General features: G+C 59.2%; 1 protein-coding gene across 3 annotated transcripts in view; it reads left to right on the forward strand.

Moving 5' to 3' along the window:
* The window catches only part of GLIS1 (GLIS family zinc finger 1), a 214,143-nt gene extending 199,507 nt beyond the window's left edge, over positions 1-14,636 (forward strand). For 2 of the 3 annotated variants that reach the window (XM_044770835.2, XM_070509887.1), the window contains 5 exons: positions 884-1,016; positions 5,927-6,083; positions 10,790-10,968; positions 11,554-11,721; positions 14,121-14,636. In XM_044770835.2, coding sequence (XP_044626770.1) covers positions 884-1,016; positions 5,927-6,083; positions 10,790-10,968; positions 11,554-11,721; positions 14,121-14,278 — 795 coding nt within the window. In that variant the 3' untranslated portion in view covers positions 14,279-14,636. The remainder of the gene's footprint in view (positions 1-883; positions 1,017-5,926; positions 6,084-10,789; positions 10,969-11,553; positions 11,722-14,120) is intronic. The other variant, XM_044770836.2, reaches the window with a different exon arrangement.
* The last annotated feature ends 1,180 nt before the right edge of the window (positions 14,637-15,816 follow it).

Consider the following 15,816-nt stretch of genomic DNA (forward strand, 5'->3'; position numbering starts at 1 on the left):
GCTGGAGCCAGCCAGCCCTTCACACCACACATTCCCCACGTGAGTTCATACCCATCACATCGTTACTCCTCACAGCAGCCTGGGGTGAGGCGGTGGGGGGGAGACCCAGAGAGGGTAAGGGATTTGTTGAGTGTCACACATTGTCACACACACACGGAATAAGAAGAGGTGGAGTAAGATTTGAACCCAAGTCTTCTGTCTCTGGCCCTGCACTGTCTCCACTGCCCCTTGAGCCAGAAGGAGGAGAGACAGGGAGGAAGGTGGGGAGGAGGGAAAGATGCTGACTCCCAACGCATCAGTTCCCCTGCATGGCAGCCACAAGGATGTGCCTCACAGACCTCCAGCTACCCATGGGAGGTGCCTGCTGCTGCCCTCTGACGGCCGTCTCAGCCTCTGTGCTTAGGCCGTGCCTCCCACAGGCTGCTCCCAGCCAGCGCCTGGGCGGGGAAGGCCCTGCGGGGATACTGAGGCAGGCTCCTTCCTAGGAGACACAGGGCCCCCTGACTTCCAGCAGACTCTGGCTCCCTGAGGACTCCCAGTCTAGGAAGCTCCCCCCAGCCTCCCTCCCCTCATTCCTTCCCCCAGGGTCAGACTTGGAACGCACCTGATGGCCCCCTCCCTATGTTCTCCCCACGGCACTGGCCCTATTAAGATCCATGCAGGTTTGATCTCGTCTTAGCATCTGCTTCTCAGACCTGAACTAAGACAACCTTCACAATGTATACGATTAGCCCCAATTTACACATGAGGAAACTGAGGCACAGTGAGGTGGAGGAGCTTGCCCTGGGGCCACCATCCTTCCTGCCCTGTCCCCTAAAGAGAGGGTCCCCAGTGGGCAGGTGGTCTCTCACAAACACCCTCTCTCCCTCTGCTTGCTCTCCAGCCGCACACGGTCCCTGACACTGAGACCGATGTCCTGACCGAGTGTCTGGCCCTGCAGCAGCTCCCTGCGTCCACACAGCTGGCCGCCAGTGATGGGAAGGGCAGCCGCAGCCTGGGCCAGGAGCTGCTCCCAGGTACGCACGCGGGAGGCAGCTCTGTGGGCCACCAGGGGCCATGTGGCACAACCCACTGAGTGGCACCCACTCCCTGGGCTTCATCACCTTGCAGCTTATGTAACTAGGCATACGTCACCTCCCTCTCTTGCGGGTCCCCATCACCCCCGGGATGAAGTCCAGGCTGCTCTCGGCCTGGCCTCTGATGCCTCGCAGGGCCTGGGCCCTCCTGGTGGCCTCCCGCCCCAACCTTGGTACACGATGCAGGTCCCTGAACACCTCTGCTCCCTCTTGCTTCTGAGCCACAGCACACAGCTGCTGGCCCCTCTCCACTCCCTTTCACCTAGGCAGCTCCTGCACGTCCTCCAGGGCGCACCTCGGTTCAGTCCTGGGCCTCAACTTGAAGTCCCGTGGACTCCCCACCAGGACCCCCCACTGGGACTCCTTGCCTAAGGAGAGAAAACTGAGGCCCTGAGAGGGTGGGCAGCTTGGCCATAATCACTTCCAGCTCACCCCTAAACTCTGTGGCACGGATGGGGCCCCTCAACCCCCGGGGACCCTGCAGGCCCATGCAGCTGGACATTCAGAGCCCCTGGTCCGGCTGAGGCGGACTGTCTGTCCCTCACGCAGCCACGGGCCACTGGGCAGGTCTGGGCCTGTCAGGAGTTGCTGGCTGCCCAGAGCAGGGCAGCGGGGCTGTGGACTCCAGCTGACAGTACTCATGCTCTCCCACATCCCTGAAGAAACCACGGGATCAGAGCAGAAAGCTCTTCCTGCCCTCTGGGATTTCTCGAATTACTCCAACCATTTGTAACATTTTTTATTTTCTGACTTTTTATTCTTTCCCCTCAGCTCTGAAGTAGCAGCCGATTTAAACCTGTCAAAGTGCTTCCCAAACAGCCTGGGGAAGAGGTTTTCCCCTTTCCCGAGGGTCCCCTCACAGGGCTCTGTGCTCAGGTCCATGAGGGCGAGGACGCCCAGGAGGATGGGTCGGTGGAGGAGGGACCTCACCCTCCAGCCAGGGGCCCCTCTGCCGTGGGCTGCTTCTCCCAGGGTCAGAGTTGCTAGCACGGCAGGGGGAGTTGGGATCAGAGGGACGACCAGCCCAGGGATGAAGGTTTGCATCTCAAGTGCCAGCTCCCAGGGCTGGGAATGACCGCTTGGGGCTCTGTGTCGAGAAGGATGCTGAGGCTCCCTGACACAACAGGAAAGAGGGCTGCAACTGAGTAGCCGTGGCTGCCTGGGCAGAGGTCCTACAGCCCCATCGTTCTTACCCTGGGAGGACTCAGGCCTAAGCAGGAGAACTTACCCAGGGTCATCGCGAGAAGTCAGTCTCAGATCCCGGCTGGAAGCCTGTTCTCCCAAATCCCAGCCCAGGGCTGACCCCAGGGAACGTGCAGGGCTGACCCCAGGGAGAGTGCAGGGCCACGACACCACCTCTGGGGCCCGTGCTTGGGCCAGTCACTTGAGAAACATCGTCTTGTGCAGTCCTCAGCCCCCCGTGGGGTGGCGTTGAGTCCATGCTATGGACGAGAAACACAGTCACTGAGGCGGCAGCACGGACTGGAGGGCACAGATGCCGCGCCTGCCAGGCCTGCCCTGTGACAGTGAGTGAGCCGTGTCTTCCCTGCTTTGAGCCTCAGTTTCCCCCCCCAGACCTGCTGTGAGAACCAATGCAGTTGTGGATGGGATGCTTCCTATGTGACCAGTGACTTTAATCATTGTTACTGTTGCTCATGGTCAATGAGAAGAGTAGCTGTCGACTCATTGGCCTCGTGGTAACGCAGCAGCCAGCGTGCATTGACGCGCCGGGAGTCTCTCCAGGCGCTGCACGTAGACGTGTTAGCTACATAATCCGCACAACAGCCAGATAAAGTACAATTGGTTAAGCTCTTTCTTTCCACATGAGGAAACTGAGGCCTTGAGAGGTTAAGTCGCTTTTTGCCCAAGATTTCACAGCCAGTGAACGTCAGAGGCTGGATTTGAACTGAGGCCATCTGGCTGCAGGCCATGCCATTAACCAAAGAGTCGGCCACCTCTCTGCTTCTCAAATGACGCCTGTGCCATACTGAGCACCGCTGTGTGCCGGGCCTGTGCCGGTTCCTGTCCTCCAGCTGCTTCCAGAACAGCAGGGAGGGAAGGGCCAGCCAAGCAAATCCAGGGGTCCTGGATCCCCCTGGGCTCGGCTCCCAGGTTCTTCTCCAGGACACACGGCAGATGCCTGAGGCACGGTGGGAACAGATGTTAGGGCCAGAGGTCCAGTGCTCTGACTGATGATTGATGACGCTGATTTACAGCTGAAGCAGTGCATCCTGGGGAGAGGCCGGCAGGCCGCATGGGTCCCCACTCCTGCTGCCCCTCAGGATCCGGTGATTCCCTCATTCCCATCCGCTATTTGTTCACAAGTTCAACGTGCCTCGTTCACACACCAAGTCGCCCACCATATATTTGTCCCCTGGGGGCTGTAGAGGCAGGGACCTGGACGAGGGCAGGGCGAAGGCAGGGGAGGGGGAGAGATTCAAGGAGTGTTAGGATAGAAGAGTCCAGAAGAGAGAGTGAGTGCAAGGGAGCTGGCGAGGGTGAGAGTGAGTTTCCATCATCACTATGGGAAGCTCCCACAAGCTCGTCTCTCATTGCACGAAGGCCCGGGAGCTTCTCTGATAGGCAGGCCCCCTTTAGCAGCACCAGGGCACCGTGATGGGCAGTGAGGACAGGAGAAGCATGAGGTCAGCGTGGCTGAGGAAGAGGGAGCAGGATTTGTCGGGATTCTAGGCGTCCTAGCTGTCAGGCCCCCAAATTGGTTCAAGATGGCAGGTGGGGAGGTGCTAGGAAGAGTGGTGAGAGGAGCAAGCCGTGAGCAGAATCCCCTCCAGGTGCCTTCCTGAGCAAGTGGGGGATGTGTGAGAGAGGCAGCGGATGGGTGGACGGGTGGTGCTGCCTGTGGGAACACAGGTGTCCGAGACAGGGGAGGGTAAGGACTGGGGCGGAGAGCTCATCCAGAGCCCTGGGGTGTCACAGCCATCCACAGTGAGACCCCAGGCAGAGGCCCCCCTGCCGGCCCTCCAGGCCACAGCCAGAGCTGGGGCTCCAGCTCTTTCCTGGACCTGGCCTTCAGTGGACTTCTTTTTGGCGTCACTTGAGAGAAAGGCCTGATTAGCTTCCCACTGTGTGACTTTTGACAAATCATTGACGTTCTTAAGACTTAGTTTCTTCATCTTAAAATGAGATCATATTATCTCCTCTGTTGACAGTTGTTGAGACAGTTAAACTAGATACTGTAGAAAAAGAGCTTGACACAAGTATATGCTAAATTAACAGTAACTGTTGTTGATAGTATGCATTTATTGTAAGAGTAGAATTTCACTTGATGTAACCCATCCCAAGGATGTCTGCTGCTCTAACCCCAGACCAGGTGTTGCAAACTGTTTGGTCTCATAGGAATAGTGTTTGCTTTTTAACAGTTTCAATGTAAGGCCTTTATGGGGCACATTCTCTCTGCTTTGCCACAGTCCCCACTGCTCCCTATTGATAACCACTGTGGTTTCACTTATTTTGCTCCCTGCCATGCCACCTATGTCATTGAGCTTGCCATCCCTGCCACAGCCCTGCCCAATTCCTTATAACAGCTCCCTGAATTGCAGTTCTGGGCTAGAGGGGCCAGCCCGGGATGGGCTAGTCTTGGAACCCCAACTACTGGAGAAAGTAAAATTTCCTCCCTTATCCCATCCCTGAAAAGTGCACGATGTGTTCGCAGATGGTCCTCATGAAGTGATACAGACCACTGGGTCTGGATGCATGATGACCAGAGTGACATTCCAGATGTAACAGCTGAGCTCTGACCAGTGCAGTTCTGGGCACAGCCCCACGGTCCACAGAGTCCTCCCAGGGCATCAACTTGGTGAATTGGTTTCTGGGAAAATGATGTCAATTCCTATTAAAATTCAAATAAACATGGCCAGACTAAAGAGGGGGTGGCAAAATTGGCCCTCTTTTTACAGAAGGAATAGTGAATGTCAAAAACTCACAACCCTCGCTGGGTCCCTCGCAGGCTCCAGCCCCAGAGTAGGGGTTCATTCTCCCCTCTAATTGGGGTTCCTTGGTGAAGGCGTTTGGGAAGCAATGGCCTTAGTAACTGCTCTCAGACCCTCAGCTGGGTCCCTGGAACAACATCTGACTCTGACCTAGTGTCCCTCATTGGATCCATCAGCCCACCTGTCTTCTTAACAAGGGCGTCACAGGTGGTGTCACCCTACAAGTGTCTTCTGGAGGTTTACAATCTGAGACTAGAGCACGGCTGACTCTTCTCCTCAGCCAATCCTTGTGCAGTGTGCAGCCTGTACACATCTGTGGCATCCCTTCTCAGTGGTCTCGCAGGCCTGCCTGCCATCCAGCTAGCACAGTCATCCTTTCTTTGGAACCCCTCACAGTGGACATTCAGGCTCTGCTTGCACATCTCTGGGGATGGGTAGTTAATTTTCTCCAAAGGGAGCCTGGTGCCCTCCAGCAGCTGCCTTCTAGAAGATGCGGCCACACCCTGAGCTGGTGGCTTCTCTCCATTCTTGTCTGCTTCTGGGGCTACACAGAGCGAGCCCCTTCTCTCCTAGAACAGCCCCAGAGATTTGAGGCAGCCTGCTCCATACAACCCTCTTGCCCCAGCACACACACGCACACACACATGCACACACGGGCCCGACCACCCCATGCCTCTGACTGTCCCTTGTCAGTCCACTTCTGCTGTCAGGGTGGGGCGTGGCCAGAGCAGAGTGGGACCAATGTCTCCCTTGTTCGGGCCCCTAACCTTCTGTTACTCTGAGTTCGCTGGCTCCCTGTCTGGTCTCTCCCTCTCCGTAAGCAGGCTCACTGCTCCGGGCCACCCGCAGCCATCTCTAGGGAGTCGCAAGGCCCAGTGGCATCTGCTTGCTTCCCTGCAGGTGTGTATCCCGGCTCCGTCACCTCCCATAACGGGCTCACCTCAGGCCTCCTGCCCCCGACGCATGACGTCCCTGCCAGGCACCACCCACTGGACGCCACCACCAGTTCGCACCACCATCTGTCCCCGCTGCCCACGGCCGAGAGCACCAGGGATGGGTACGTACAGCGAGCCGTCCTCCTCTGGGGGCAGCAGGGAGGCGCCCGCATGGCAGGCAGGTGAGGGCAGGCATCCTGCACACTAAATGGCCGTTACCAATAATGAAAATAGTCAGCATTTATGCAGCACTTACTGTGTACGGCACCCTGTGCTCAACACTCTCTCTGAGGATTTCGTTGGTGCCTCAGAGTAACCCCACCAGGGAGATGGATGTATTGGCACCCGGGCCTCTTGACGCCCCACCTTGTGCACCCTCTCCTCTCTTGGGGGGCAGCCTTGGGAAGAGGCTGTGCCCCTACCTGACCCCTGCATTCTGGGCTGCCTCACCCCAGCTTCTCCGTGTTTGCTGAGCAGGCTGCCTACTGCCCTCTCCAGGGGTGCTGGCCTGGGCCTCACCCCAGCTTCTCCGTGGCTCACACCGTGTTTGCTGAGCAGGCTGCCCATTGCCCACTCCAGGGGTGCTGGCCTGGGACTCACCCCCTCTCTGGCCACTGCAGCTATGACCATTGCCTGGTGCTAGGCTGTCTAGGAGCCAGACTGCAGGATGGCCGCAAGGAGGGTGGCCCTTCCTGCACTCAGTGTGGTTCTCATTGTGGCCACTTAATTGGCTGCATGGTGAATGTGCTGATTGCTGGCCCCAGTGCTGCCAAAATCTGCTGTCCCCATAAATGGGCAGAGGGCGGCCTCACAGCCCCACCGCCTGCCCTCCTGCCACTGTTGTTTGCCGCCAGCAGTGACTTGCTCAAACTTGTCCCCCAAGGCCTGGCCCCTGCACCTTCCTTCTCCCCAACCCCTCCTCCCCAAGGCTGCAGCCTGGGCCTGGGCCTGTCTGCGCCTGGGGCCAGCCTGGCTTCATCACCAAATTCATGGTCCAGGCTCCTAACTGGGCGCCTTCTCCCAGTCACTCCTTCATTCATTTGATGTCCAGTTGTGGAGCCCCTGGTGTGGGCAGGCCCTGGGCCCAGTGCTGGGGCCACTGATGACAGAGAGACCTGCCGGGAGGGACCACACGGGGCAAGTACCCTGAGGGGAGGAAGCAAGGGGAGCTGTGGAAGCCCCAAGGAGAGCCCAGTGTGGTGGAGGAGCATGTCAGGGAGGCTTCCTAGAGGAGGTGATGCTAAGCCGGGCCTCCAGGGTTAAGTAGGAGTTGGCTGAGGGTGAGGTGAGGAAGAAGGAGCAGCAGGAGTGAAGGCAGGCATGGCGAGAGCTTGATGTGTCCTGGGAAATGTGAACCGTCTTGTAGGGTGACAAGTTCAGGAGACAGGTCGCTGGGGCCAGACCACAAGGCCTATGGCAGGACTCTATCCAGAGGGTGTTGAGCAGTGATGTGCTCAGCTGTGGGGATGAGAAATGTGCCCAGCCTGTAGCACAGGGCTGGTGTGCCGGGCGCAGCACCGAACATGGGTGCAGGACGGCAGCCTGAGCCAGGGCCCGTGAGGGACGGAGGACCACCCAGTAGTCACGTCAGATAAGCAGGACTTAGGGAGCTCCGGCTGGGTGTGGGGAGGGGGCGTCAGGGATGAGCCGCCAGGAGCAGAGGAAGACCGTGGGGAGAATGGGAAGGAGCCACAAAGAGGCAGCCTCACGGGGTGCAAAGAGGACCCAGAAAATGAGCCCTTCCCCAGCCTCAGTTTCCTCCTCTGTAAAATGGGCATTAAAACACCCTTCCAGGAAGGCGGTGAGGACCACCTACACCTGACATGCATGTGTTACCTAGTAGAGGTCCCACGAACACCAACACCCTGCCCCTCACCCTCAACCCCCCTCAGCCACCTGCTCACCCACCAGCCCGCCCAAAAACATCTCCAACCGAAGGAAAACAAACCACAGAGGGCCTTCCTGCTCGGGCCTGTGCCATCTGCTCCTCCGGGTGCATCACCGGCCTGCCGCCTGCATGAGTGCCCGTCGAGAATTCCTGCAGCGAGTGGCAGAGTGATGACAAGACCGACGGGGCCCCCAGCCGCTGGCCCACCCGCGCCTGCCGCAGCCGGCCAACCACCAAGGCCAACCACCAGGCTGCTGGGGCTGTGGGGGACAAAGGCCCTCATGCCTGACCCCAGGCAAGGCCCAGCGTGAATGGGCTGCTTTTTTCAGCCCCAGAGAAGATGGGGAAAGGCCTTCAGCCTCCCTTCCTGCCAAAGTCAGCAAGGAGGCCACTAGCGGCTCCCCAGTGGTTTGCTGGGACGTTTAAATAGCTTGACAGAATTATCTGATTCACTCAAAAATATGCTAAGAGGGCCTGACTTCATGACCAAATTTATTTACCCTGGCTCAGAGAGGACGCTGAATAGGGTGGGTTTTTTTCCCTCGGCCCGTGCAAGGTATGAAGCCCTGGTCTGCCAGGCCAGTGAGGTTTTATATTAATTTTTATAGGTTCCAATTGAAGCAAAAATATTTGACTTGGGAATCATTTGCATGACTCAGAAGAGGAGCTCCAGCTGATCCTGTCTCCTTGTAAAGGGCTCAGGTGCCGCAGCCGGGCTCGCCTGCCTGTCTGTGTGAGAGCTCGTTCTGTTTAATTTCACTGGCTGTGAAGGTGGCAAACAGGGATTGATGGCAGGTTTGAGACAGGAAAAACAAACTTGGAAATGCATGTTTTCCCCTTCAGATCTGGTTCTCCTTACTTCTACAATCCTGCTAATCTCTGGGTTTTGTAGCCGAGCGGTTCAGAAACGCATTTGTTAGGGCTGATCAGCTGTCCGCTGTGTGCCAGGCCCAGTGCTGAGCGCCGAGTGACTGGCAGGCCCGACGCTGGCCCTCCCGCAGGAGCCCCCGGGGAGGGGCCGACAGGAAGTCAGGGAAGAGCCGTGATGTGGGTGCCCGGGAGGGGTGTTCATGAGGCAGGTGGCGCCATGCCGTGGCCCGAAGGGGAGGACCCACCGTCCTAGCCACACCTCAGCCCAGCCTCAGCCAGGAGAACTGGTTAGGACGACACAGCTTGTGCACAGCCCTCCACAGTGTATAGAGCATAGTGGTAGACTGTCCCACTTGAGGGCCCTGTGAGACAGGCCCACAAATGTTAATGATGATGATAATGATAATTAATTTGTGGAGCCTTGATGACGACTCAGTTCATTACCTTAAAGGGGCTGACACTGTACCTACAGTGTGTGAGTTTCGGGTCTGGGGGCCCGGTGCAGAGGCCCCCCCAACCCCGCTGCTGACAGAAGGGGCATCCCAGACATGTGAGTGACGACAGCACAGTGGAGGGGTAGTGACAGCGCAGGGGGACTCGGCAGAGCTGGGCATGGAGCCCACTAGCCCCTCCCCGAATCCCCTGTCCCCGTCTCGGGATGGTCCTGCTTCCTTCAGAGAGCCGTGGATGTGTCTTCTTAGCACCGCGTGGCCGCCTGCAGCTGTGACGCCGAATTCACAGTGTTTTACTGTGGACAGTCCAACAAATCCGCAGACGCAAAGACAACAGAGAGTCTGGCTCTCCATGTCGCCCTCTTCCTGCAGCGCAGACGTGCCGTGCAGGCCGTGAGCCTCCAGCCCCGTCCCCAGAGCCCCACGCCCAGCTGATCCCCGTGTCACTTTGGTTGCTGTGACCCCAGAGGCTTCGAAAGGCGGCATGAGGAGGGAAGCGCGTCTAGAGTGACATGCGGGCCAGTTGGGTGGCCCCTGGGCTTCCAGGTTCAGGCTGAGTGCACAGCTCTCGGCAGCTGCAAGCCTGTTTCAGAATGTGAGCTTCCACAGAGCACAGGCTTCAGCCTGCATCCCCTCAGTCTCTCTATGAATGGAAGTGGTGAGTCCTCCATCACAGGAGGTATGCAAGTGGAGGAGAAATGGCCAGGAGTGGAGGCAGAAGGTCCCTAAAAGTACACCATGCAGGGGAATAAAGACCAACTTGGACGTCAGACCTACTTTGCTAATTTTCCTTCCCTTCCTCTTGATAATAATGATGATTCACAGAAGGGCTAAGAATGTATCTGACATCATCCTGGGTGCTTTGTCTACACTGCTTTATTTAATTTTATCCTCACTATAACCCATAAAGTCAGTGCTGTGTGGCCAGGAGTAACTTGGACAACTTCTCTGAACCTTGGTTTTTCCATCTGCAAAAAGCACACAAGAACCTCTCTCACAGACCTGGGGCATGGCAGAGGCTCGATGAATGGTGACTGGTAGTGACTGCTGCGGGATATCCTTCTTGCTGAGGAACTGCCACGGCTTTCAGTGTGGGCTGTCCCTGGGCTGGTCCTCCAGGTGGCCGGAGGGGCAGGCACAGAGTTAGAGCATCGGGCTCCAGCAGGGTGGTTGGCATCCAGCCCTGGGTGAGGAGAGCAGCAGCTGCCAGGTGGAGGACACAGCAACCCCACAAGGAAGCCGAGGCTCAGAGACATGAAGCGACTTACCGAAAGTCACATGGCAGGCGAGAGCAGGAGGGGTTTGCAACACAGCTCTGTTGAGTCTGAAGGTCGTGCTGGTACCAGCGTTCCTTGCTGACCATCAGTCCAAAATGCAAGATAGATGATTTTCTTTACTGATTCCTTTGGCCTCTAAAGCTTACAGGATTTTAAAGTTTAATTCCAGTTCGAACATGATCAGAAATAAAAGCTTCCCCTTCTACCTGCATTGTGGTAAGTTAGAGCAACTCAGCTAGTGAGCTCCCCGTTGCTGGAGGGGACCAAGCGGCGCAGCCAGGCCTCTGGCCCCCACACACCCCAGAGCCCTTTCTGCTGACGGCCATCTCTGTTCTCTCCAGGTTGGGACCCAGCCTCCTCTCGCCCATGGTCAGCCCAGTGAAGGGGCTTGGGCCACCGCCGCTGCCACCGTCCTCTCAGAGCCATTCTCCAGGGGGCCAGCCCTTCCCCACACTCCCCAGCAAGCCGCCCTACCCGCCCTTCCAGAGCCCTCCGCCCCCGCCTCTGCCCAGCCCACAGGGTAAGCGCTGGTGGGGGCCCCTCCTCCACACCCACAGATTCCATGCGGGGGGCCAAGAGAAAAGGGACGCTGACCCGGGGAGGCAACGCTGAGGGCCGCACTAGGAGGAGCCGAGAGTCAGGTGCCCCGGCTGCCCCCCATGCACCACCGAGTCGGGGCGCTTCCTGGAGGGAGTTCATTCTGTGGGTGAGGAAGAGCCTGTCCCCTCGACAAGGCACCCGGGTCAAGGGCTCTCCCAGCAGTGGGAGCAGCATGGGAACGGCACGGGCAGTGGCAGGGTGGGGTGGGCTGCTCCGAGGAGCAGCGGGTGATTGGGTATTGGGGGGGGACAACCGTCCCTTCCGCACACTCTGGTCGGTGACAGTGGCTCGAGTCAGGTGAGCCACATGGGGCCACGTGGCCGACCCCCTCCGGGGCAGCTGAAAGGGGGCTTAGGCCCCTGTACCTTCTCTGCCTCCTCTCTTCCATGCCTACCGTGTCTGGACAGGACAGGGTGGGGGACTGAGCGGGGCAGCAGGGAGGGTCCCCTCCCAGCCTCAGGTATTTTTCCTTTGTTGATGTGTCCCCTGCTGCCCCCTTCTGCAGGGTACCAGGGCAGTTTCCACTCCATCCAGAGTTGCTTCCCCTATGGTGACTGCTACCGGACAGCGGAGCCCACAGCCACTGGGGACGGACTGACCGGGGAGGCCCACAGTTTCAACCCCCTGCGGCCCAATGGCTACCACAGCCTCAGTGCGCCTTTACCTGCCACAGGTGAGCCCCACCTGCCTGCCTCCCTTCCCTGAGCGCCTAACAGAGCCCAGCCCTGTGCATGCGCCCTGTTCCGCAGCCATGGGACAGCCCTGTGAGAAGGTCATCCCCACTTTACAGAAGAGAAATAAAGGCTCCGAGACATCTCAGGCCCCCACAGAACTGGGATCTGCGCCCTGCCTGACACCAGAGTCAGTGTCCTCCCCCGGCTTGTGCGCCTAGACTCTGGCAGGTTTCTGAAGACACAGGGAAGACGAGACTGGGAGCTAGCAGTCCAGCTGATGTTTCCCTTTAAATACTTCCTGAGCACCTACTGTGTGCCAGGCACAGGTCTAGACCTGGGGATGCAGCGGGGCTGAAACCAATACTGATCTCCATTTAACAGATGAGAAAACTGAGGCCCAGAGGGGCCACACTCCTAGGAAGGCACCGAGCCTGGAGGTGTGCTTGTTCCTTGTCCCCGTGCTGGGCCCTAGGCCGTCCCCAAGTAGTGGCCCTGGCTGGGGTGGAGAAGCCGGTCAGAGGGGCGGGCTGGGCACGGCCCAGCGTGCAGTCAGGCCTCAACCAGCAGGGCCGGTCCTGGGGGAGCAGGGCCTCAGCTGAGTGGGCTGGACCCTGCCAGATGCCCCAAGCCAAGCCCCACCCCAGACCAGCCTCAGGCCCAGGTCCAGCTGGAAGCTACCAGGCCTGGATAGCTGGGGCCCCAGACAAAGGGGAGCCTGAGACCCCGTCCCAGAGGTCCTGGGGGTGTCCAGCTGGGGGTGGAGGGATAAGGACACAGGGACGAGCACGAGGCCACAGACGAGCACCCACGCCTGTGGGTCCGCGTGTTCCTGTTCACACACGTGCTCCCATGTCTGTCTACGTCTTCTTTGCTCACCTGCTGGAGGGCATGTCTGTGTGTGTACATGCATATAGGGCCGGTGTGACAGGCTCCAGGCAGTGCGAGGACTCACAGGGCACGCACTCACGTCTGCACAAGTGTGCTTACGTCATGCTTGTGCTGATGTTCATACCCCATCTGTGCACATGTGTTACCATCCTGTGACCCCCCATCTGTGTGCACACACACGTGTGTGCCTGGGTGTGCATAGCACATTTGGGCTGTTTCAGGTGAGTGTGCGTGTGTGCAGGTGTGTTCCTGTGTGTTCAAGTATAGTGTAAGTACATCTGTGGGTGGACACTTGTGACATACATGCTCCATAGGCAGGTGCGTACCCGGTCACAGGGTGTGCAGGGACGTGTGGGCGCGTTCTGTGTTTGCACACACATGGACTGCTGCGTGGTTAGGCACCCACAGCTGCCCTGAGCACTGCTGGCTCACCACCCCGTCCCCCACTGGCCCCCGTCCAGCCTGAGGAGGGATTTCTTGGTTTAGCAGCAAGACCTGAAATAAATGACTCTGAGGGGCAGCTTCCGTGTCCCCACACTGAGGCAGGGAGTTCTCTTGGCCTCCTTTCTCCCAGGCTATCTGGGTGGCAGCCCAGCATGCAGTGTCCACTTCTGGCCCCACTCGACTGCCCCACCTCCTCTGCCAAGCTGAGAATAGACACTCGGGATTGAATCCAAACTGACAAGGTGGGGCCGTGGGGCCTCTGGAAGAGTTCGGCCTGATCCCACTGCACGGATGGGAAGACTGAGGACTGCCTGTCTTAGGCCACACAAATTCATGACAGCAGCCCAGGGCAGGGACGGGATAAGACAACCTCTCCAGGCCCCTCCCGGGTTGAGGGCCTCTGAGCTGTGACCCCCCACCAGAGACGGCATATCAGTGGAAGAACCAGAGGGACTGGGGTTCAAGTCCCAACTCCCCCACTTACTAGCAGTGTGACCTGGGCAAGTGTCTTGCTCTCTCTGAGCCCGTCTTCTCAGCTGTAAAATGGGGTACTGAGTCCCACCTCACAGGCTGGCTGCGAAGCTCAAGTGAGATAAGATTAAATGAGCACTTGCTGAGTGCCCGGTGGGTGCTGGTCCCTCCTTGGGTTTCTGTGTCTGGTGGGGCCGAGGAACCTGAAGGGGTGGGGTGGGCCAGGGTCCTTCTGCCAGGAGTGGGCCAGCCCCTGAGGACAAGAGCTGTGATAACCCCCTACCCTCCCTGCCCTCCCCACATTCTGCCCCACAGTCCAGAACTGGGTGAGGAGCCACCCCAAGCCAGCCCATGCCTGTCTCCCCAGCTGCCCTGGGCCCCTTGGGAGTGTGAGGCCTAGGGCACCTCCCCCTGAGCCTCCTCCCCACTAGCCGCGCTCTGTCTGGAAGAGCAGAGGGCTCAGAGCAGGCCCTGCTGAGGGGACACTGTGAAGAGGGACCCTGGGCAGGAGGGTGGAGTCTGGGAGCTGGGAGAAGATGATGCGGCATAACCCCTGAGTCCTCCAACCTGGACCCTGTCCCCCGCACACCCACAGGCTATGAGGCCCTGGCCGAGGCCCCATGCCCCACACCACTGCCAGCCCAGCCACCTGAAGACGTGGTGTCCAGTGGTCCCGAGGACTGCGGCTTCTTCCCCAACGGGGCCTTTGACCACTGCCTGAGTCACATCCCCTCCATCTACACGGACACCTGAAGGAGGCCCTGCCCACCCTCCCCCGCAGATGCCACCTTGCTCCCCCACCGTGCGTGCCCACCCTCCGTGTACCCAACCTGGGCAGCCCGGCCGCAGGACCTCGTGGACACAGGTAAGGGGCTGCAGGGCCGCCCAGTGCTGGCCGGGAGCCACCGTCCGAGCCCGAGCCGGTCGCTCAGCAGTGCCCATCAGGATCCATGCCCGTGGCCTTCCCATGACTGTGTCTTCCTTTTCTCTCCCCAGTGGTTGTGAATCACAGACCTCGTGTATATAAAGTGTACAGAACTTGTTTTCCGTTCCCCTGCCAGTTTTATATTTTTGGTTTTACAAGAAAAACATTAAAAACTGGAAATGAGACTTGGGCCTGGCTCTGCTTTGTGATTCCACCTGGAGGCCCCCACCAGGAGAAGGCAGAGCGTGTGCAATAGAGAGCGGGGTGCGGGCGAAGGCCGCGTGGAACCCAACCCGGCCCTGGGTTCCCCCGTAGGGAGGGGGACCTGTGTCACGTGGCCCCCTACTACGTACTGTGGGCCTTCCAGATGCCAGCGTGAGTCCCAGGGCCTCACCACAGGGCAGGCGAGCAGACCAAGGCTGGAACTGAAATGGGAACCCAGACCTGTGTAGCCCAGGCCTTGGTCTCTGCGCTGACCCCTCAGCTGGTGGGAGATGGCACTGGCTCCAGGCGAACAGGGCAGGCGGTCCAGGGACAGAGCCACACAGCCTCTAGAAGGCGAGGGGCAGAGGCAGGGCCCGCAGGCGGCCGGGGTGCAGACAGCATCTCTTGTACACAGGGCCCCCCACCCACAGTGGCCCCGGAGGGAGCAGAGGCAGGTTCTGAGGGCCCCAAGGCTCCTGTGGGGTTGCCGGCCTCCCCTGCCTGTCTCTCCCCAGCTCTAGCACCTGGACAGTGTCCCGTGCCTCACCATGTCACCCTGAAGGTCAGCTGGTAAAAAAAAAAACCTCAAGGAGAATTCCTGCCTCCTCACTGCTAAAGTGAAATGAAGCGAGCGAGGCCACGTTTACTGTGCGCCTACTGTGTGCAAGGCCCTCCGTGCTGCTCTGGAAACAGCCCTGTGGAGGGTCTTTCCAGCCCCTCCGGTGAGGAGGAGCAGCCCGGATTCAAGCCCAGGTCAAAGGGCTGCGTCCCCAGGAAAAGCGAGGGGGGAAGCCCTAGTCAACCGCTCTCTCTATAGAGAGGGAAACTGAGGCTCAGAGAGGCCACCCAGCCAAGCGAGGACAGAACTGGGACTGGAGTCCAGGCTGTGTCATGGTCCCCCTCTAGCCTGGGAGCTCTGTCACACCCACATGGAGCGCTGCTCCGTGCTGGGCCTGCAGGCTTCAGGAGCTCCTGTCCCGGCCGGGGCTCGCTCCGCCTCCGGGGCCCCCTGTAGGGATTGCATCTGGGGCTCCCTGCCTCCTGGCTCCTGGCTGGCGGGCTGAGCCAATGAGGAGCTCAGCAAGAGGGAGGCGGGGGTCCCTGGGACTGGCTGTGTCCTGCACTGAAGGTCACATGGCCCACCCTCCAGGTAGCGGCAGTG

Source organism: Equus asinus, chromosome 5, assembly GCF_041296235.1.
Source record: "Equus asinus isolate D_3611 breed Donkey chromosome 5, EquAss-T2T_v2, whole genome shotgun sequence".
NCBI lineage: Eukaryota > Metazoa > Chordata > Mammalia > Perissodactyla > Equidae > Equus > Equus asinus.